Raw genomic sequence first — 22,265 nt, 5'->3', positions numbered from 1 at the left:
TGAATGCAGCACGGCACAGAGAGGAGGAACGAAAGAAAGAAAGAAAGAAAGAAAGCGTAGAGGGGGGGGCAGAGGAAGGAGCCCTAATGAATTCAACGTCGCGGTGTTGGCGCGAATGCGACCGCTTACATAGCAATTAAAAGATTTTCATTGCGATTTTGGTCAAATTTTGTGACTGGTGGTCGCTTTTCTTTCACCTCCAATAGTCGGCGACGTCTGCAGCTAGCTTCGTTAGCACCTTATTTATCATTGTCACATTAATCTGCTCCCCCTTTTTTCTTTCCTCCGGCGGTCGGAGTCACGGTACTAATAATAACTGAGCAGCACCGGGACAATAGAGGAGTATTTCCCTGGAAGAAAACGATAAGTCACAGCTGTAAAAAAAAATGGGGGTGAGTTATGTTTTTGTTGTTAAATGTTGCCTTGAAATGTGAGTGATGATGAGAGGAAAAGAGGATGAAAGGAGAAGATGATGGTGGTGGATGGATGTAGCTAAAGGTGTTTGGCCTCATCCAGACAGCTTAGTTAGCATTGTAGTGTTAGCTCATACATACTTTGCCTAGTTCCCCCTGTTATTAACACGTCATTTCCCGTCACATTTCTGACATTTATGTGCTAATGTGTTGTGATGTTATTAGCAGGCTATGTTAGCCACACAGGCCCGAGTGTGTTGCTTTCACCCACCTGCTAATAATAAAAAAAAGTCAAGCTTTCTGGGAGTTTTTCGCTTCTTTCCTAACAGACACAATCTGAACGTGTTCAGTCAAACTTCTGGTTGTTCCCCCACTTTTCCCCTGCAGTCGTAATAAACCCATCCACGTGTTTTCTCAGTCTGTGCCTGGTACACAGTTAATGCTCCCTGAGCTAAAGTTGGCAACTCGGCGTGCATTCCAGTTCTTGATTGTTCCTGGGTCTGTTCAGGCCTGCAGTGGAGCACTTTTCTTGCTTAATTCCTGCTTGTTTGTTGGTGGAACGCGAACGCATCACTTCGGCACTGTAAACACACAACAACGAACTTTATTATCACGCATAAATTAGATCAGGGTTTGACATTCTTGCTGCTTGCACAAGTTGTTGCACTAGCAGGATGTGCGTGATATTCACGTATGAAAGCTTCAGGAAAAGTGTGGAGTTTAATTTAAAGTGTTTTCCACAGGATAAGTATGAAAAATGTGTTGTTTTGCCTTCTATTCCCATTTCATTCTCCAGTAGTAATGTCAAATCAATATATCCATCCATCAAGATGTCCTGCCTATCGCAATAAGCAATAAATCAATTAATTGCATCATAAATTAGATTAAATCAATAATGTCCATTAGCATGGTTTGTTTTTTCCCCTCTTTTCTCTCTTTCTACCAAAAACTAAATGACAAAAGTCTTCTGTCTGGTTTTATTCTCAGTTGGCCCTTTATTTTTTGAAGGACAGTTTTGTTTACAGAGACTTTATTACTCATTTTATTTGTTGTTTTGTTTTTGTTTTTTTTTCGGGGGGGATATTTAAAATGTCTTCCAGTTCCAGAGTTAAATATTTTTTTGTATTTAAAGTTTAATGATCTTTGTCCATCAATATATCCAGGTCTGTCCATCCTTCCAACATCCATCTATCCAATTGTCCTTTTGTCTGTCCACCCAGCTGTTTTTCTATCTCCATCAATCTGTTTGGAGCAGAAATATCTTTCATTGTCCCACAATAAAAGACGCTAGCATGTTAGCATAATTTGATTTCAAGTGCAGCAATTTCATTTGATCTGCAGGACTGATCACATTTCTTGTTGTGATCTTCTGGGTTGTATATGTTTTTAGATTCTTTTGGTTTATTTATTTTTTATTTGTAAAAATGTTACTGCTGCACAAAGCAGCAAAACAAGCTATTAATATTTATCACATAGCAGCAAAATAATTGCATCAAATGTTCATCATGTGCTTAATTCAATTGTCCAGCCTGACTCTCAGCAGTGAGGACTTTTATATCTGGTCAAAACAAAGTTGACATTCAAACTTTTCAAATCTACAATACACATTTAAAAAACGTTACCATGTTTTTTGGCCAATTCATATATTTTTTGATCAATCTAAACATATTTTGTAATATTTCCTCCTCATTCGCTTCAATTGTTTCAAACTAAGACTGTTAGAATATCTGTCACACCAAATGTGATAAGACTTTGAAGAAACTTTGTTTTAAAAACTTCAATACTAATCTTCAAATTACGGCAAACTTCATTGTATTTTATTTGGGTTTCATGTAATACACCAAAACACTTTAGCAACACTGTGAAGTGTAAGATCTTAAAAAGTATGGATTCTTATTTCATTATTTTCCACGTTTGGATAAATGCGAGAAAAAAGAAAACCAAAGTAATGAAGCATGCTGACATTTCTAGTTTTTACTCCTTGTTTTCTCTGCAGTACCACAAAATATTGTGATACAACTGCACGTGTCTCACTGTGACACACGGTAGTGGCAGCATCATGCTGTGGAGGCTCTTGCTGGAGGCTGCAGAAGACTTGAGACTGGCGGAGGGTCACCTTCCAGCCAGAAAACCAAACACTGGAATAGTTTAGATCAAAGTTTGTCAATTAAAATGTGATAAAAACATCTAATAATAGTTTTCTGCCATGTTATGATTGGCCTCGATCTAGAGGAAAGGTGTTTTTCCTTTTCCTCCGCTCATCTTCGCTCCATAAAGTCATGAAGTCTGCCCTCATTGCCTCCTTATTTCCTGCGTTTTCAGAGGAAATCCAACAAAGCGAAGGAGAAGAAAGCCCGGCGTCTGGAGGAGAGGGCAGCGATGGACGCCGTGTGTGCAAAGGTGGACGCAGCCAATAAGGTATTTACTCAAACGAACGTATGGATGGCACGTGGTACTAAAAGTTACCACTCCATATGCCTCATTACACTTAACTAAATCCACCAGTCGTGTTTGAACTTGAACAATCTGGTGAAGATTGTTTACAAACATCATCCACCGACTGAACAGCAGCTGCTTCCTCCACAAACCTTTAACAAACATATTCCTGCCATGAGTGGCGGCGTTAAGCAAATGAATAAACAGCAGAATCGTCTAAACTCTCCTGTCTGGTTGTTTCTTGTGATTAAGGCTGAAATGATTAATCGTGATGAATCGATCATGGAAATAATCTGCAGCTAATTTAGTAATTGATTAATTAACTGGAGTATACAGACTCTAAAAAAAAGCAGATTACTGAAAAAAACATAACACTCAGATGAGTAATTAAACCAAAACTGAACAGAAACTAAACGTTTTGCATTTAAGATGAAAAAAAGTTTTTTTAAATTTTTATCTGTAAATATATTTACAAGCCAAAACTCCTCCTAGTTTCAGCTTCACCTTGTTCAAATTCTGTAGAAGATATACTTTTTTAAAAATCTCATATTAAGCACATTTTGCTGCCCAATTAATTGCTTGATTTAAAAAAATTAATGATTTCCATTGTATTAACTTTTAAATTAAGCAGAAATAGCTGAGCTTTTCATGTAGTTGATGGAATATTTTTTAAGCTATAACTTCATCCTTTGCTACAAATGATTAAGAAATCCTGTCAAACAGTAAAAGGTTTGCTTTCTGATTTAAAAAAGGAATTTAATTGTTTGTTTATTAGTATTTTCAAATGCATATTTAACAGTGTGATTAAATTAGTCGATTACTAAAATCAGTGGCTCAAAAAGTGGGTATGCAGGGTATGCAACGCATAGGGGCACAGCACCAAAGGGGGCGCTATGTTTTCGCATCCACCTGAATAATGTGTAGTTGCTCCACTGACTAAAATAATAATAAAATAATATCAGTCCTGTCTCCATCGTTGGTCCATGGAATTGAGAGTGGTGAAAAAAAGTTTGTTTTGATGCTTAACGATCAAATAAATGATCATTGTTTCCTCCTTCCAGCTTGACGATCCTCTGGCTGCTTTCCCAGCCTTCAAAAAGTACGACAGACATGGGTACGCATCAGTTTCTGCACGTTTTTCCGTCTTTCCTCGTCTCCGGTGCCGTTGAACTGATGATTTTCGTCTGGTCCAGGTTGAACCTGCAGATCGAGTGCAAGAGAGTGACCTCGCTCAACCCGCTGGCCGTGGAGTGGGCCTTCGAACTCACCAGAGCCAACATGCAGACGCTGTAAGAAGTTTGGTTCTGTTGTAGTTTAGAAAACCGAACGCAGACGGGATCGATTCGCATGACGCCGCCTGTCGGTCAGTCCAGTGGGTTTGGCAGTAACCGACCAATCAGCATTAAACGCCGCTCACCTGCAGGAACTGAACCTTAGGGTGTCGGGGTTGATCGTTACGAAAGTGCCGAGATCAGAGAGGTTTGGTGGGAAATAACTGGAAAACACGATTAAATGTTGAGTTGGGAAAATTCACATAAAACAAACTTTATTTAAATACTTTATTACCACTTAATTTTTACATTATCTTTCCCTTATTGTCACGTTATTTCGACTTCAATTTTGACTTTATTGTCAATATTTTGACTATTTTTGTATTGTTTCTACTTTATTCTCATTTAGACATTATTTTTGTATTGTTTTTACTTTAATTTCAATATTTTGACTTTATTCTCGTAGTTATGATTTTATTCTTGTATTATTATGGCTTGTCTCATGCAACTTTATTCTTATAATTAGAAATAAGGGAAAATTTCTCCGTTGTACCATTACGGCGTCATATTTACAGTTTATTTGTTTACACAGAGACGATGTGCAACATTTCATTAACCTTTTATGAAGAAGCAGCGATGCATGGCACCAGTTCACAACCAAAAAAATGCTCATTTTCGCCTCCAGCCCCTGGACAGGTTGATGTAATCAAGTAGAATTTAACAGATTATGAATTTATGAAAAGCAAGGTTGGTGTTTAATTACATACATGTCTGACAATTACAATCAAAACCAAACAGAACTACAAATTGACAGACAATGAAAAACATTCATTCTTTGCACATTTTTGAAATCTTGCCTTGGCGTCATGTCAATTGCTTCATCTTCTCTTCTTTTTTTTTTTTCTTACACTTTAGCAAAGTTTCTCCGGCTTTCCAAATTTGCTCCAATCCAGTAGAGATGATTATAAAATCTTTCTGGAGTTTGTGAGGCCTCAGAGCAGCTTCCTCTCTGCTGTCGCTGCAGATATGAGCAGAGCGAGTGGGGATGGAAGGAGAGGGAAAAGAGGGAGGAAATGAACGACGAGAGGGCGTGGTACCTGCTGGCCCGCGACGCAGACTCCACCCCCCTGGCCTTCTCCCACTTCCGATTCGACGTGGAGTGCGGGGAAGAGGTTTTATACTGGTAGGATGCTCCGGCTGTCCGGATAAAAACCCCGGAAGCGAGTTTTGTTTCCGTTTGTCATGCGTTGTCTGCTGTGCAGCTACGAGGTGCAGCTGGAGAGCAAAGTGCGGAGGAAAGGGCTCGGAAAGTTCCTCATCCAGATACTGCAGCTCATCGCTAACAGGTGACGACCGCAGCCACGGTTTCACACAGAGACCTTTGGTTCCTCCCCTTCCTGCATCAAGACTTAAACTGTCCATTTTAAATCAGAGATGTCCAACGTATGGTCTGGGGGCCATTTGAGTTACTTGAAATGATTTTGTGCGGGCCCCCCAACTGCAAATCAAGAATGTTACAAATTTAACCAGGCAGCTGATAGACATGTTTTAATCTCTTATTTATTTGCTTGTGAGATTATCACTGATAAATTCTAACCATAAAATGGCAAATGTTATGGAAAACACAAACTATTTGTCTTTTATTAATCAGGTTTTAAATTTCCTGTTCTTAAAAAAGTGAGTAGGACTACAAACGTTCTGCAATTTTTACTTAAGAGCAGATTCAGATTATTTAAACTTTTCAAAAACCTTTTTTTTAATATTTCAGATCCACTTTGATTCCCATTTCATTTCTTTACAAAGTTCATATTATTTTTTCCCCCACAAAATGTGGCTTTTATGTTGATGGGTTTCATTTTATCTTGTTCGTCTCATTAAAACATGTTTGTTGTTGAGCAGATAATAAAACAAATTTACAATGACTTAGGAGTTTTATTCTTAAGAAAAACTAATTTTTTGTGTGGCCTGCAAGTACTTTGATCTTGATAATTATTTCCAAGTGGTGAATATATAAACTAATCTTGTTTCCGCTCAGTACGCAGATGAAGAAGGTGATGTTGACGGTCTTCAAACACAACCACGGGGCTTACCAGTTCTTCAGAGAAGCTCTACAGTGAGTACAGGAGCTGGTTATGGACACATTTCAATAAATACTGAAAGATGCAACTCTTACAGAGCACTGTTTTTAAAAACAGCTGAAATCCTCTAACTCCCAATTCTCATTTTATATTTTCAGGTTGTCTCTTAAAGCGTCTTAAATCCATATATTTAAAATCAAGGCCTTAAAATATCTTAAATTCATTAAAAGAAATGCAAGTTAGTCTTAAATATGTTAATAACAGGTTTTAATTTTTGTCAAGGTGGGACTATTTAATCTCTTATATTCTACGTAGACTTTTCTTGTGGGACTTTTCTATCTGACAAAAATCTGAGTCGTGTGCAGACCTTTACTCTATTCGATCTGTGACTAGAGGCAGCTAAGGCTACTGGTAACTAGCTGCTAACCTGAGAGCTTTATGCAGCACAAAGCTGCTGCCCAGTGCCACAAAAGTAGCCCTAAAAATTTACAGCATTTCTTTTGTACATCTCTGTTGCAACATAGTTCTTACATTTATTTGATAATGGTCTTAAAAACTCTTATCTAAAATTAAGGCCTTGGTTAAGATTAAAGCCTTAATTTCTTTAAATTAAAGTATTTTCTTTAAATTTATTAAAGAAAATGCAAGTTGGTAATTCAAATTTAATTACAGGTGTTACATTTTATTGAGGCAGGACTATTTACATCTTCACTCAATATGTTCTGTGACCGCCTTGAGGCTAATGATAACTTGCTAGAAAGTATTACCTAGCTAGCTGGCAATACTAACTCTAGCTAGCTGTAGAGCAATATGTCATGTGAAAAGTACAAAACTGCTCAAAGAGCCACAAAATTGTCCAGAAAATTTTACAATTTTGGTGGCTTGTGTTTCTTTTGTATATCTGTGTCGCAATATACATTGTAAAATATCTTGCCAAGTATTTTTTTCTAGTTTTTTTGTACACTTTAAATAAGACAAAACTAACTTACAAGTAACTTTTCAGCAAAAAAATAGGAACTTGTTTTAAGTCAATAATTAGTACTAGTTACACTGGCAGGTTATTTAACTTATAACTAGTTTTTTTTTTTTTTTACCAATGTTAAAGAATTATTGACTTTTTTATTGATGTAGCAGGCTCCTATATTGTGGTGAGAAGTTCGTTTTGTCTTATTTAATCATACTAAGACACCTGTACTAGAATTTAGCCCAAACATACTTGGTAAGATTTTGTGTTTTTGCAGTTTAGGTGTTAAATTTTACTAATAACGGTCTTAAAAAGTCTTAAACTTGAGTTGGTGAAACCTGTAGAAACCCTGACTCTATAAACTCAACACACTGCCAGCTGAGTTCAAACATTCTCTTTCACTGTAAAGCTGAGCATTATGGGTAAAAACCGACTCTGCCGCCTCTCCTTCACTAATAACAAACTTTTCTTCCTCCACCAGATTTGAGATCGACGAAACCTCGCCGAGCATGTCCGGTTGCTGCGGCGACGACTGCTCCTACGAGATCCTAAGCAGGCGGACCAAACACGGCGAGGCGTCCGCTGGCCACACCCACGGCGGCGGCCACTGCGGCGGCTGCTGCCACTGATGGGCGACGACTTTCGAAAGCTGTGCGTGTGTGTGTGGATGACGGAGCGTTTTTCTGGGTTGGGTGGTTGAACGGTGTCAGAAACGAGCCGCAGGTGGAAGTCCTGATGCTGATGAGCTTTTTTTTCAGGATTCTGTTTTGTGTGCGTTTGTTTTTATTCCTGCTGCAAAGTCGGAAAGCAGCTCAAGCTTTTCTCTCTTCACCCAACTTATTGACCCGCTCCCTCTTTTTTTTCACCTCCACCCACTCATTGCCGTTCGTAGATATATTCCCGTCTCTTCATGTTCTGCCGTGTAACGAGTCGTTTTGATTCTTTGATTCTGTGGCTTAAGACCCGATACTGGTGCTGGTTCAGCCTCTAGTCAGTTGAAAAGCTTTAAATCATGTCCTGACTCAAGACAGCAGGTGTGAAACTTGAATGAGTTGTCCAGTTTGTGTAGACAAGCTGCAGCTTCTTGACGATGGACGTTTCTCCCTGCCTTACGGAAACGGTCACAGGATTGCTATAATCTGCTCAGTCCCCCATCATTCCCCGTTTTGTACTTGCATAGAAGCTGCTTTAATCCCAATTTTTCTTTATTTTATTGCCATTTTTAATCCAGAAGTTTAGATTACTTATCCTTGTCCTCCTCTCTTTTAGCGCTTTATGACGCTGAATCGGTTTCCCACACTCCAGTTTCTCCTCTGTGCCTGAAAGTTCTGGAAAATCCTTTCGACCATTTTGCCTCGTTTTTCAGAGGTCCAGATATCAGTGTTATAAATCCACATTTTGAGTTCAGATCAGAACTCGCCACAGGTGGAACAACTATATAGCAAAAAACCTGAAGTGGTTGCACAGCTTAAAAACTAACCCACAGAGAAATAAAACACAAAATCTTACAAAGTATTTTTTTTTGGTCTAGTTTCTTGTGCAAATATCTTGGTACATTTTAAATGAGATAAAACTAACCTACAAGTAATATTTCGGTCAGATATAGGAGCTTGTTTTAATTAAATAATTCCTTTAATATTGATTTTTAAAAAGTATTGGTTCCACTGGTAGGTTTTTTTCACTTATTATGAGAAAAATGCTTTGTGAAAAGTGAAATAATCTGTCAGTGGAACTCCTTTTTTTCTTTGTTTTTGCAGCGTACATGCAGGGTCAAATATTCACATACACTCCTATTAATAGCCGTTTGTACCTCAGTCACATCTGACATCTTATTAGACATTGTAGAGTTTGTTTATATTGGTTGATTTCTTGGTACAAGTTTGATGTTGGTCCGGTTTAGCCTTCAGACCCAGTTTGGACCCGTGTTTTCTTTTATCTTTGACCTGTTGGAACAGGTTCTCGACTCCCAAGTTTTAACCATCTAGCTCGACAATTTGTCATTTTGGAACTGGGACTTTCATGTTGGAAGTAGAAAATATAAAGAAACAGGTTACTATTAAGCTCCAACTTTGACAATTTTTACATCTGAGGATTATTTGAGGAGTTTCATAGAAGCTCTTCCATTTCTGATACAAATTGTGGGAAAAAATCCACCCAGAATTAAACCAGAACGTTGTTGATTGCTCCACACAACAATTGAGACATTCAGTTAATAAACCATAAACATGCATGTAAATATGAGATCCTGTGTTTAGAGTTGAGCACCAAATTCTGATTTTATTTGCCGTATAATCAATTTACTCTGGAAAAAGAACGGCATCAGTAAATGACTAAAGAGCCAACAGAAATAAAACGTTCACGCAGTCGCCTAAAATCATATTGATTCTGGCCAGAATCGGGTTCAGAGGATTGTTTGCATGGAAGCTAAGCGTCATTCCTTCTCCGTTCCCCAGTGTTAACTTGTTTTCAGCGTGTTGATGAATGGTAAAAACTGGTCCAACAGCAGCTCTGAAATTCCTTTTGCAAATTTTCTAAACCAGCAGAAATAAGCCAAAACGTGCAGCTGCATAAAATCTAGACTTCATTTAGAGGTGCAGTAAGTTCTGCACATGTGCATGACATTTGTCTGACCAAAAAGTAATTGTTAAATCGTTTTAAGGTTACTTTCACATCCATTTATTTAAAAAAAGAAAAAAAAAAAAAAAACATGAAGGTGGTTCATGTGCTATTACAAATCAGAAACCCTGTTTTTTGCTTCTTCTTTTTCTCCCTCCAGAAGCTCTTTGGTTTTACATCCAGTACTGTTTGTTTTAAATGCATGCATGAGGAGTAGATGGGAAGTTTCTCCATCCAGCATCATGATGAGGGTGTTAGGTTGGTACGTTTTTTAAGGTTTTTTTTGTTTGTTTGTTTCTTTCTTAAGCGGTTCTGTCAAGTTTTTGTACGGTTTTGATGCCTGTTGTAAAATGTGAAGCTGGAAGCGGAAATGTGAAAAACTACACAGGTCAGAAAGGTCATGAATCACAAAAATAACCGCATGGCTGACAGAATATGAAGTGAGACTTGCTGATTGTTTCCCAACTAAAAAAGAAAAAAATTTTCAGTCTTTTTCAGTGATCAGGAAAAGGACAAAAGGAGCAGGCAACATGCTTATTTCTATTATAACTCACATTTTTGTACCATGTAGGTCACGATTAGATCAATGCTGTTCTGCATAGTCTCTCTCTCTCTTTCTCAGGTCAGTCAATCATCTTTTCAGCTTCCTGTTGGCTCTGATCTGGAGTCGGTTTCATGTGTAAAAGACTTTAAACACAACCTGAATAGTGAAAACACTGAAATCCCTGTAAGTAACTTGTTCGGTTTTAGTTTGTTCCAGTTCCTTTAAAAATGTGACATTGCATGAGAGTAAATTTAGATCTGCTGCAGGCTGTTTCTGTTTTTTTTTTTTATAAAAACCCTCACTGGGGATTGAGGAGGATTTCTGTAACCAGTTTGTTTTGAATCCAGTGAGTATTTTTGGTTTCTTCAACATCCTTCTCTTCATTTTTGTTTCCTCTCTGTACATAAGTATAAATATATATAAGCTGTTGTGGATCCATCCTCTCGTCTCTTCTCGGCCTTTTAGGGGCGAAACGCTTTTTTTAAAAAAAACGTGATGTTGAATTAAAACAAACGCCATGTTTGAGAGTCCTTGTTTCAGTGACAATGAAAGGGAAAGTCATTCTGCCTTGTCAGTGTTTTATTTGTATGTTACAAATAAAGGAAAGTTGTCTGACTTCATAAGAAATATTCCCTTTTTCAGTTATTTTATTGGGCCTAAATGTAAAGGAAACACTTCTATTTTCCACTTGCATGTATTGCTTGGGGAAATTATCTGATTTATACATTTTACTAAACTGTGAAGTTTAATTGTATAAAAAAATTATAGTTTATTAAATTTATTTAGAAAAAGATACAATAAAATATGTGAAATGGGTAAATATTCTAAAACATTTGTAATATTATAAATGTATTACTTTTGGCATTATCAAAAAGAGTTAACTTGACTGTTTTATTTCTGATTTTAAAATAATACATTGTATTTAATACATCCTTTACAAAGAAAGTTTTCATTTTTTATAGTTCAAGTATGGTTAACTGAAAACATTTAGCTGATTTTAATTTGATAATATACATCAATTGTGATATACATTTATGTAATTACTTGCAAAAACTTATTTCAAAACGGCAACATGTATAATAGTTCATAAATTAGTTACAATTTTTCAGTTTTTAAATTTTATTTAAAAATTGCAATATGGATTACATTATATAATTTACATAGTTTTTATTTTTGACTTTTTTATCTCATTTTGAAATAATATGCATTATTTATAATGCAATTTAAAGTTAATATTTTAAAACTATGAGGTGGGTATTTTTCAGATTTTTAATTGTAACCTATGAAAAAGTGGAAGAGCATAAAATAAATTATGGCACATAAAATGATTTGCATAAATATTAAGTTTTAATTTTTCATAACTTGAAAAGTTCTGAAAATTAGTTTGAAACGATGAAATGCATAATGATAGCTAGTTATATATAATTTACGTAGTTTTAATTTTTACATGTTGGTTAATTAACTAAAAATGTACAGTAAAAAATATTTTACTGTACCAGTTTTTTTCTTCTTTTGTTTCTACACTTATTTTTCAGCTTTTTCCTGTGCGGAACTAATCATAGATGTTTCCAGGGGACTCTTTATGGGGTTCCACTAACACCGGACGTTGTTGGTGCACGTCGCTGCAGAAATGTCCTGAACAGACACAATAATGAATGGAGGTTTTGATACTGTGAGCGACCTTTGCTTACATCTAGTCGAGATGACATGAAGCTTTAAGTTTCCCTGACCCCGTTTCCCGCCGCTGGTGAGTGATGCTAAATGTTAGCCTAGCCTTTCCTCCCACTGATTTGTCATCGTGCTATTTAAACCTCAGATGCCTTTAGGGGTTAAATGTAAAGCTGCCGGGGGAAGAAACGGGTTCATTTTGTTTAAATTCATATTAGCTTAATCTATTTTCTTCTCAGAGGTACCATGACAGCGAGAATGAAGCTGAAGCTGAAGACTGTGTTTGTGCTATACTTCATGGTTTCCCTGATGGGTCTCATCTATGCATTGATGCAGCTCGGTAAGTGGGATAACCAGAAACTATGGAGCTAAATTGGTGCCATAAAGTTTGTTCAAACTAAAAAAATAAATTGAAGAAAAATTATTCGAAACTGAAAATAAAATAAGTTCACAACAGAAATGATGTTTTTCTCTCAGTTTTAGATTTTATTTTATTTTTTTTGACATGGCAGAAGGGTCTCAGATGAGTGAAAGCTCAACACAACATCTGGTTAAAATATTCCCACGTTACTTTCAGGAACCGAAAGTAACACGTGGGAAATGTCTTTAAAATTTAATTTTTTCTTTATATCGAGCAAAATAGCGCTTCTGGAAGTCTTCAAAAACTATAAATACTATTAATCGATCAAATCGATTTATTGCCCAGGCCAGCACTGCGACTGCGCAGAGCACGACCTGCCGAAAGACCGCGCCATATCCCGCCTGCAGGAGGAGCTCTACCGCCTCCAGGGCCAGATACGGCAGCTGGAGAAAGCGAAGCAACCAGAGAAGAAGCAGCCTCCCAAGTCCTCGCTTTCCACCATCTTTGTCATCACCCCAACATATGCCAGGTATTCCTCCTCCATTCTCCGGTCCCCTCGGTCTCCGTCACCATTGATATACTTTACAAAATGTGGGAAGAAAGTTAAAGTGACACCTTTATAAGACTGTAACAGACGTAATGTTCTGTTTTGGGGTGGGGACGGTTTTGATTCCTCCTGATAAACTTGAACTTAATCTTTGCACTGTGAGCACGCGAAGTTTTTGTCCGTCGGTTGACGTGGCATCGGGTCTGCGTGTAATGTAAAAACCAACAGAGCGAAGAAAAGCAAATTACAAGCGGTTTTAAGTTCTTTTTTTTTTTTTTTTTTTACTATTTTTGGCGCCATTTTATTTTTTGGTGTGGCGGACAGCAGTCGCTGTAATTTCTAAAGGTTCAATAAAAGGCAAAACTGTGCTAATTCTCTCGTTTGTTCGTTGAACGTGGCAAAATTCGCAACAATCATCAAATAGGATGAAATATTTCAAAGTGTAGCAGCTATCGTTTGTTAAATTTCAACAGTGTCTCCTACAACGGCAATTTTGTAAATTAAATTATTAACCAAAATAAGAGAAATTCGCCTAATCATTGCATCTTGACAGAACTGACAGTAACCAAGTTATAGATTTATAGGAGAATACGTATCAAACCATAAGGAATTTTCCTTAATTTAAGCCATATTTGATAGAAATCGGATAAGAAAGGCACTACAATCATTTTTACGACAGATTCCTGCTCATCCCTTATTGGAACAGTCTGGTTTTATGGACGTGACTCTGTGACTCACAGTAATGGCGTCTGTAGGAGCGTCACTAGCTAAAGCGGCTGATAGTCGATGTCAGATCCAGAAAGGTTTATCAGTGGCCGTCTCCTCCTCGTTGCAGGCTGGTGCAGAAGGCCGAGCTGACCCGTCTGTCCCAGACTTTCCTTCACGTCCCTCAGCTGCACTGGATCCTGGTGGAGGACTCGCCACGCAAGACGCCACTGGTCTCCAACTTCCTGATGAAGTGCGGCCTGACCTACACGCATCTGAACGTTCCCACCGCAAAGGAGCGCAAACTGCAGGAGGTCGGTGCATGCGAAATTTTAGCATACAATCGGTTTTGTCTGACTATTCATGATTACATTCTAGATATCTAAAACGACATTTTGACCATCCCGAATGATAATTTAGAATATTTGCATTCACATTCTGACTAGTAAGCAGCGGGCAAAGTACCCAGAATTTGTGCTCGAGTAAAATCAGCACTATTTCTACATATTTTTACTCAAGTCGAAGTAAACGTTGCCATCCAAGAAATTAAAAAAGTAAGAGTAACAAACTATTTGGTAAGTTAACTCAACTACTGAGTAACTGATCAAATTACCAGTCACTTAATTTTTAAAAATTACATCATCAGAAGGACCAGAATAGAAACTAAGCGAAAATTATCACAATAAATCCCATAAGTAACAAAATCAAACTAAGGACATTTTTTCCAAATCAGTTTCTTTCAATATAAAACTTATGAAACTTTAACAAAAACTGCAGGTGTGTGTCTGTGTCTGGTGAGCTTTTGGTTAAATAAAATTTTACTTAAGGAAGAGTACAAATACTTCATAATAAAATTACTCAAGAAAAAGTACAGCCCAGTAAAAATACTCCTAAAAGAATATTTAAAAAAAGTTACTCCAGTAAATGTAATTGAGTAACTGGTTACTACCGAACTCTGCTGTTAAAAATAATTTAAGATATCTTGAATGCAATTCTGACTAGTCAAAAATTAAAATGTTATTTATCTGAATTAAGAATTATGGGTAAGTGTTTTTGCTGGGCGTCCAAGTCAAGTCAAAGTTTATTTATGTAGCACATTTACAAAACCTCAGCTGAGCAAAGCGATTCATAACATCACAGATGGACAAAAGACAAGAAATCAAATCAAGTTTGATTTTAAAAATCATCATAACAATAAAAACAACAATACAATTTGGCAGTAAAGTACCAAAAATAATATGAATAAAAACCAAGACATACTTAACTAAGTCCCAGCTCTGAGTCAAACTGAAACGCAACATCAAAGCCGGCTTTTATGTCTTCAAACGCTTTACTCTGACTGTTCGCTGTTGACCTCAGGGTGACCCCAGCTGGCTGAAACCCCGCGGCGTCGAGCAGAGAAATGAAGGACTACGGTGGCTCAGAGAAGACAGAAAGACTGAGCCGGGGGACGACGGTCAGCAGGGTGTGGTTTACTTTGCAGATGACGACAACACCTACAGCCTGCAGCTGTTCGAAGAGGTTTGTGAATGTTTGATTTCTGCTCGAGATCCTGAACATACGCTTCCTAAAGGTGCTGAAAATTTCCGAGGTTTTCAGGGTTTTGTAGTAAAGTGCAACCTAATGTTTGACTAACGTTTAAAAGTATTATTTACAGCCAAAACTAGATATTTTCATAACAAAAGTTACAAAGGAAATTCTTCCTAAATTTTATGGCATTTAGTAAATAGTAATAATTTTAGTAATTTTGATTGACCTAAAACAAAAAATTTAGTTTGTTTTAACTTCAGATAGTGAGGATAATTAAAAAAAAAATCTTTTTATTGGATGTGTGTAAATACCTGGTTTCAGCTGTACTCGGCATTTAAGCATTTCATTTGAGCATGAAGGTGATTAACCTCAACACAGTTTGTTTAGATTGTCAAATGAATATTTAGCTCATTGTGCCAAACATGAAAAATATGTATCTGCTTAATTGAAATAATTATTGAAATATTATTTTATACCTTAGAGTAATTGAAATTATGGGACTTATTTTGTTATCTTTGGGTTTTCTTCTGTTTAGGGTGAGTGAGACGTTCCAAAACATAACATTTTGTTATATTTAATACTATCACAAGACATTAACAGTAACAAATTATGTCATGTAAAGTGTTTGATTATTTTTTTTTTTTTTCTTTCTGCGTAACCTGGTGTTTTTGTCAGATGAGGAGCACTCAGCGGGTTTCCATTTGGCCCGTCGGGTTGGTTGGTGGGATGAAGTTTGAGAGCCCCGTGGTTGAAGGAGGGAAGGTGGGTTGTTGTTTCTCTAAGATGCCTCCTTAAGTTTCTGGCTATAAATTCAGTTCAAGACATCTTAATAAACTTCAACTGAGGAAAAAAACAATGTAAGCTTTTATTTGTGTTGTAATAAATCAGATTAATCCGACAACAGATTAATTTGTTTCTGCACAGATTTTTAAATGCCTCTTTTAATAAAGGAAGATTTCACACAAAAGCCACCAGTTCATAACCCTCCACTCTTATTTGTGCCTCTTGTTGTGTTAAATTCTTATAAATCAGTCCACGGGCCACAAATGGCCCTCTAACCACCTTTTGGACACCATTGATACAGATGTCACTTTGCAAATCAATGTCGTAGAGTTCCATTATTTTAACCATCTGAGACAAAAACGTAGAGAAACATTTTCAAAGAAAGATAAAGTTCAACCTCATAGACGGTTTTCAGGAATACTTTGGACATTAAATCATGTTTTCAGATTTTTGTTTTGGTTTGTTTTTCACAATGTCTTATATGACATTGTTAAATATGATATTTTACATTTTGAACAAGTGTTGCACATAAAAATTACACATGTCCACATTTTCTAGACATTGTAAAATCATTTGAAGATTGAACAACAAGGGTTCAGTCTCTTAAGATTGGGTAAGAACCTAAAAGACAAACCAGCATTTATATTTTTCTGAAATAGATATGCTGAAATATTACAACAGGATCTTACACGACAGATTAATGATTAGTATCATAAAGTGTTGAAGCCTTAACAGATCATCCGTTTCATTCTTGATGCTTCAGGTGGTTCGCTTCCACACCGGCTGGCGGCCCAGTCGGCCGTTCCCAATGGACATGGCCGGCTTCGCCGTGTCCCTCCGACTGGTCCTGGCCAATCCGGACGCTTGCTTTGATGGAGAAGCACCAATGGGCTTCCTGGAAAGCAGCCTGCTGAAGGGTCTGGTGACAGTGGACGAGCTGGAGCCCAAAGCAGACAACTGCACTAAAGTACGACACGCTGCTGCTGCTGTTTCTGTCGCAGAGACTGAATAGAACTGCACTTTAAGTGCTCAGCATGTCGGCGTGCTGTCTGATTGTTTGCGTTTGATTTTTAGGTGCTGGTGTGGCACACCCGGACAGAGAAGCCGAAGATGAAGAGGGAGGAGGCGCTGCAGGTGCAGGGACTGGGCTCAGATCCCGCTGTGGAGGTCTGAGCAACATGAACAGCAACATTAAAAAGCATCTGCTCAAAACAGGCTTTTAAGTTTACTTATCTCTGACTGTCTGGTTTTGGTTCAGCTCATAAGTGAGTGTTACAGGTAACCGTTTTGGTGTTTTTCCCTGAATCGTTCTGCAGTTTTATTTAACGATTATGGTGCAGTTTGAACAGTTGCCTAAAGGTGGCGCCAAACATTTTGAAAGCTTCGTTTTTATCAAGGGACAGAAGGGCCAAAAATTAATGCGCAAATAGACATGAAATAAATATGGATTTAGCTGATATTTTAAATAAAATTGGAAACACATTAATTTATCATTATTAAACGGTTCAATAATGTATTAAACACTTAAATAAATGTGGAATTTACTTCTATTTATTGTGGGAAGCATCTAAAACCTTTTAATCTATAGTTTTAGAAGTTCTCCAGTTATATTAGTATCCTGTACTAGTGCGGGATACTACAGCATTCTAGTGGGACTTGATTATGTTTTTTTAAAAAAGCAATTGTGTTAAAATTACCAGGTTAAATGTAATTAATTGAAACTAACTCGTTAAATCCATGATCTTTAATATATAAAGAGATCGATTTTGCATATTTTTTAAAAATATAAAACAATTTTTTGGTTTATTTTAATATAAACAAGTATACTATTATTATATATATTGTCATTTAAATATAAAACATTTATAATATGCTGCAACATAGGGTTATGTATTTAATTTAATTTAGTTTTTTTTAGCATAGTGGCACTTTTGTTCTTCCATACGTTCACACTGTATTTTCATACACGAATAGAGGTTTTCCATGTTAACTTTCTTTAGAATAAACCAGTATTTATTCCCGGCAGCAGCTGGATATATTTAGACTGTATGTGGTTTGACCTCAACCTCTCTGTAACTCCATTTTTATTTATTTTAAGATTCAAGGACAAATATTCATGCATGTCTTTTGTTTTTAGCATGACTAATGTCTATAACTCTTAGATATTTTCTAAAGCATCAAACCATGGACGAGTTCTGTTCTTATTTAAATATTTCTGAGCCAAGTTAGATCATTAGCAGTAATTCTCCAGCAATAAGACACATTCACAACATAAACACTAGCTATATATTTAGTAATAGCGCGAACAAACCAGCCTCATCTCCATTCTGGTGCAACTGTGACACAATCCTCTGATTGAATGGTTTGACGCCGAGAGCCGCTCTAGAGCTTATGTCTTGCACCATGAAAATCCCTGAATGAGGGGAAAACTGCTGACGCTCATAGACACGTATATTCACAGCGCAATAAGCAAACTAAAAATGCACAGTGGGTTGCATTTCCACTCTGCAGAACACTTGAATTTGACTAAAATGGGGAGGAATCTTTTTATTTTAATTTTAGCTGCATATCAAGGTTTTCCCCCCACAACGTCGTCTGCAGTCAAACAGACTGAAGGTCATTAAACTCCATTTCTGTAAAATCAGCCTGTGCCTGCGTAAAAAAATAATAGTGCCTGTGAGAAAGTTTATCTGCTGGTGTTTGTGTATTTATTATTGTGATTATTGTTCTCTACATTGTACAGTGTGATGATGTCTGACCCAGGCCTTGTAAATAAACGTGTTTAATCTGTCTGTGATGTATTCAAGCATCTACTTCTAACAGGCGGTGAGGGAGAACATGGTTGGTAACTGAACAAAATAAATTAATAAAAAGCCTCACTGCCACATCCAGGCATTCGACAAATGTTAGCCAAGAAACAATTTTTAAGTGTTTTTGATCATGTTGAAATGACCAAATGTGCCCCAATTTCAGCCATCTTTCCCAAACTGTTGCCCAATTATAAGAAAAATACGAGTAGCATTTTCAAAACAGCATTGTAGATAGAAGAAAGGACTGAATTTCAGCTAAATAATTCTGAAATTTTGAGATTAATTTCTGAAATTTTCTAGAAAAAAAGTAGGAATTTTCTAAGATGAAAGTAAAAAATATTTGACTTGAAAATCAGAACAATTTCAAAAGTTGACCATTTTGGACGTTTGGGGAAAGATTAAGAAAATTTCCATTTTTTTTCTAGAAAAAATAAAATCTCAAAATTTCTGAATTTTTCTAGCAAATCTTTTATCTTTCAATCTCTTCTAGAAAATTTCCAAGCACAATCTGAATTTAGAATCACCATCATTAAGAATACATTTATATTTTAAGTAGGCTATACATTTAATAACGAGTGACGGTTTAAGCAAGTTTTTTTTTTCCACTTGATTTTCAAAAGTTGAAAACGGAGAAAGAGAGAAACACAAAACTAACGGACAAAGAAGAACTCCTAACGTGAGCCAGAAAACCTGAGCGGTCCGGAAAGCTGATGTAGCCCTGAACCCGACCGGAACCTCAGAACAGTTCCTCCGATGGACAGACCGACAGGAATCTGAAAGGAAAATCACTTCTGAAGAAGCACAATTGAATCCAACATGGACGTTGGGTCTGTTTCTGTTTATGCACAGAGAGCCAACACGCATTACTCTGTTAGTAACATTTGAATTTTATCATTTTTTTCCTAAAATTGATCATTGAGAGGAGCAGGACGGACCATCACACACTCGCATACAGGTTTGCATATACTGTTAACGAACAAGTTTAGCATTAGCTAGCATGGCATGTCGTCAGTCAGTTTACTGCAGCTGTTTATCACAACCTGATAAAGTAAGTTGTTCTAGCTCGCATCTTTCACTGTCTTAATGAGCCGTAATGATTAAATACAGGTGAGAGAAAATTCCCCAAACATTGGATATTATAACGACAACAATAGCGAATTTTTATTCACGGTAAAATCACCAGCTCTGAGATAAGCCGAGTCCCTCTAAATGAAACGAACATGGGGATCAATAAGGACACCAGAACAGGGTTTTCCTAAAATATAAGTTTTCATGAAAACCAATAAAACGCAATTCATATTTAGCGTGCAAAGAACAAATACAATAATGTATTGCTATTTTGGTCACAACCAGAGCTGCATCCATGAAGACAAACTAAATGCCTTCAGAAATGAAAGAGCAGCGGGTTGAACGGGAGGCGGTGTGAGCTTCACAAACCATAAACCATGCGCTAAAATAAAACCTGATGGCTACAGACGCCGCAGCCCAACTGTACATAATATAAGTAGTTAGCCTGAAGGCGACATGCGCAGTARAGTGGCYGCTGACGCAACGTGACTTGTTACATGAGGTCAGAAGACTGGTTTGATGCCTATGACGTGTGGACGAACGTCATAGGCAGGGTCTTTATTTGCTCGTTCTTTTTCTCTATCTGTCACTTTGCACTCGTTTGTCCAAAGCCCAGATCTCTTATTGTTCTCGCTATTTTAGCAGCTCAAACCTGAAAAATCTAGCAATCATGTCCAGTGGAATGACTTCTCCATCCGTAGAGAGCGTCACCGTCGAAGCCTTGGAGGCAGTGGTCGACCGCTTTTTCATCAACATGACCCCAGAGGAGTGGTTGGGACTGGGAGTTGGAAACCCACTACCCAGCACCACCTGCACTCTGGGGGAGATTTTTGGAGACATTTTGGAAATATTTACATCCAACGTCCTGGATAAYCTAMACAAGCWAAAATTCACTCTTGAGACCTTAGAGGCRGCCGTGGGCAACAAAGTACCTGAAACCTTCGCTGAAATCATGGACGTCGATGGAGACTACCATACAGAGCACACAGACAATTTGAACCAGCTCATTGCGAAATATYTGTTGGATAGAATTTCTCATGGCTTKGACTCRGATGACCCTACAAMAACTCATGTCGACCAGGCACCTTTTAAATCCATCATCAAGTATATGGTTGAGGAAACCAACTTCATCRTAATGGACCTGATGGTTACATTGCTTGCATCCAGKGAGGAATCTAAGAAAGTAGCTGTCGACAACCCAGTTCAGCCTAAAGAGCTCGTAGACGGCAAAAAAGAGATGCAGACCAAATCTGCTGAGCCGAAGTCGAAGCTCAAAGTTTGGACAGGGAGGATCAAGAGGTTTTTTACCAAATTTGCCCRCAAGCATTCTTCTAAGGTTGCTCCACTGAATATGGACCTGGAAAAACCAGAGGAAGAAGGATGTGTAGAAGCGACTCAGCCGGCTATGGCAGCTTTGATTCYTCCAGAGGTTCTGTTAACTGGAGATCTGCAGGAGGAGGAATTAGAACCAGAGCCAAAGGTYGATGAAGTCTCACCTTTGGCTCTCACTCCTCCTGAAGATGCATCATACATCCCAGATYTGGAAAACTGTGCACCAGAGATCCAGTTAACAGAAGATCCTCAGGTGCAGGAATTGGAGCCTGAGCCAAAGGTTGACYTAAACACATCCGTCTTCCCTCCTCCAGATGAGGACTCGTCKGTGAARGAAGCTCAGTCAGAGAGTCAGACGTCCTCAGTGCTGGAAGACAATGAATGCAAGGAGGAACTGACAGATTCTGACATCTGTCAGAATTCTGACATCTGTCAGAATCTGTCAGAAAAAACAGAGGAGCAGGAGATTACTCTGACTGAGCCAGAACTGGAAGAACCAGAACCAGAGTCCATCAGTGAACAAGAGGAACACCAGAGCGAGACAGAGGAAATAAAAATCAGAAAAATGGCCATGAGAACATTAATCAGCGATCTGATCCAGAGGATTGTTGACAAATCAGGACAGAGCTGTTACCCTACAGACAAATTTAATACAATTGTTAATCGGCTGTTCGAAAAACTTTGGATTGAAACAGAACCTCAARTCCTCAGACTCAACCCAGAAAAGATCTCACGACAGGGCAAGGCCATTTTTAAGGACCTGATGAGGGAGTGTAACAAGGCTGAGACCATCTTGTTCTTCCTGGAGTCAGAGAAGCTGATTTTTGAGAAAAATGTCCTCTGTACTATYGGAAATCGTCTTAAGCCTAAGTGGAATATGTTTAGTTTGAAGAGGCTTTTAAGGAAGCAACGTAAAACCTAAGAGAAAATCAACATCGGCTGTACATCTGGCTCTAAATGAATTACCGCCAAAACTGAGGAAAGATTAGAATAGTTAGCTCATTTTATACTTATTTAGAAGTTAGGTCATTTCATACTTAGTTCGTAGATAGGTCATTTTAAATTTACTTAGTAGTTAGAAATTTTTATACTTGTTCATGTTTAGTAGTTAGGTCTTTTTATACTTGTTCATGTTTACT

The 22,265-nt window shown here is 37.5% G+C and overlaps 3 protein-coding genes across 3 annotated transcripts in view; all 3 read left to right on the top strand.

Annotated features, from left to right (window-relative positions):
* The first annotated feature begins 27 nt into the window (after positions 1-27).
* On the top strand, positions 28-10,949 carry naa40 (N-alpha-acetyltransferase 40, NatD catalytic subunit). The gene is made up of 8 exons (XM_008435926.2): positions 28-392; positions 2,736-2,831; positions 3,911-3,963; positions 4,043-4,138; positions 5,145-5,303; positions 5,383-5,466; positions 6,156-6,233; positions 7,644-10,949. Exons 1-8 carry the CDS (start codon positions 387-389, stop codon positions 7,789-7,791), a joined length of 720 nt encoding a protein of 239 aa, XP_008434148.1. The 5' UTR covers positions 28-386; the 3' UTR covers positions 7,792-10,949.
* Positions 10,950-11,894: 945 nt separating this feature from the next.
* b3gat3 (beta-1,3-glucuronyltransferase 3 (glucuronosyltransferase I)) lies at positions 11,895-17,133 on the top strand. The gene is made up of 8 exons (XM_008435925.2): positions 11,895-12,069; positions 12,230-12,330; positions 12,697-12,880; positions 13,734-13,917; positions 14,963-15,124; positions 15,809-15,895; positions 16,680-16,883; positions 16,991-17,133. The coding sequence occupies exons 2-8, from the start codon at positions 12,237-12,239 to the stop codon at positions 17,087-17,089; spliced, it is 1,014 nt and encodes a 337-aa protein (XP_008434147.1). The 5' UTR covers positions 11,895-12,069; positions 12,230-12,236; the 3' UTR covers positions 17,090-17,133.
* Positions 17,134-19,366: 2,233 nt separating this feature from the next.
* Positions 19,367-22,265, top strand: part of LOC103480759 (YTH domain-containing protein 1) — a 23,539-nt gene continuing 20,640 nt past the window's right edge. Inside the window, exon 1 of the mRNA XM_017310285.1 lies at positions 19,367-19,681. The gene's annotated coding sequence lies outside the window, so the exon portion shown is untranslated. The remainder of the gene's footprint in view (positions 19,682-22,265) is intronic.

The sequence above is a fragment of the Poecilia reticulata genome, linkage group LG18 (assembly GCF_000633615.1).
Source record: "Poecilia reticulata strain Guanapo linkage group LG18, Guppy_female_1.0+MT, whole genome shotgun sequence".
NCBI classification, from domain to species: domain Eukaryota; kingdom Metazoa; phylum Chordata; class Actinopteri; order Cyprinodontiformes; family Poeciliidae; genus Poecilia; species Poecilia reticulata.
Note: the sequence above shows the minus strand (reverse complement) of the source record. Positions and strands in the feature narration are given on the sequence as shown.

What these genes read in the sequence shown, in the direction of transcription:
- naa40 (XM_008435926.2), top strand. An exon ending in AGGTGGACGCAGCCAATAAG is followed by an intron (nt 2,832 to 3,910) that starts GTATTTACTCAA and finishes TCCTCCTTCCAG; the next exon opens with CTTGACGATCCTCTGGCTGC. An exon ending in AGAGCCAACATGCAGACGCT is followed by an intron (nt 4,139 to 5,144) that starts GTAAGAAGTTTG and finishes CTGTCGCTGCAG; the next exon opens with ATATGAGCAGAGCGAGTGGG.
- b3gat3 (XM_008435925.2), top strand. Translation starts at nt 12,237, where the DNA reads ATGACAGCGAGAATGAAGCTGAAGCTGAAGACTGTGTTTGTGCTATAC. An exon ending in CTATGCATTGATGCAGCTCG is followed by an intron (nt 12,331 to 12,696) that starts GTAAGTGGGATA and finishes TTTATTGCCCAG; the next exon opens with GCCAGCACTGCGACTGCGCA. An exon ending in ATCACCCCAACATATGCCAG is followed by an intron (nt 12,881 to 13,733) that starts GTATTCCTCCTC and finishes TCCTCGTTGCAG; the next exon opens with GCTGGTGCAGAAGGCCGAGC.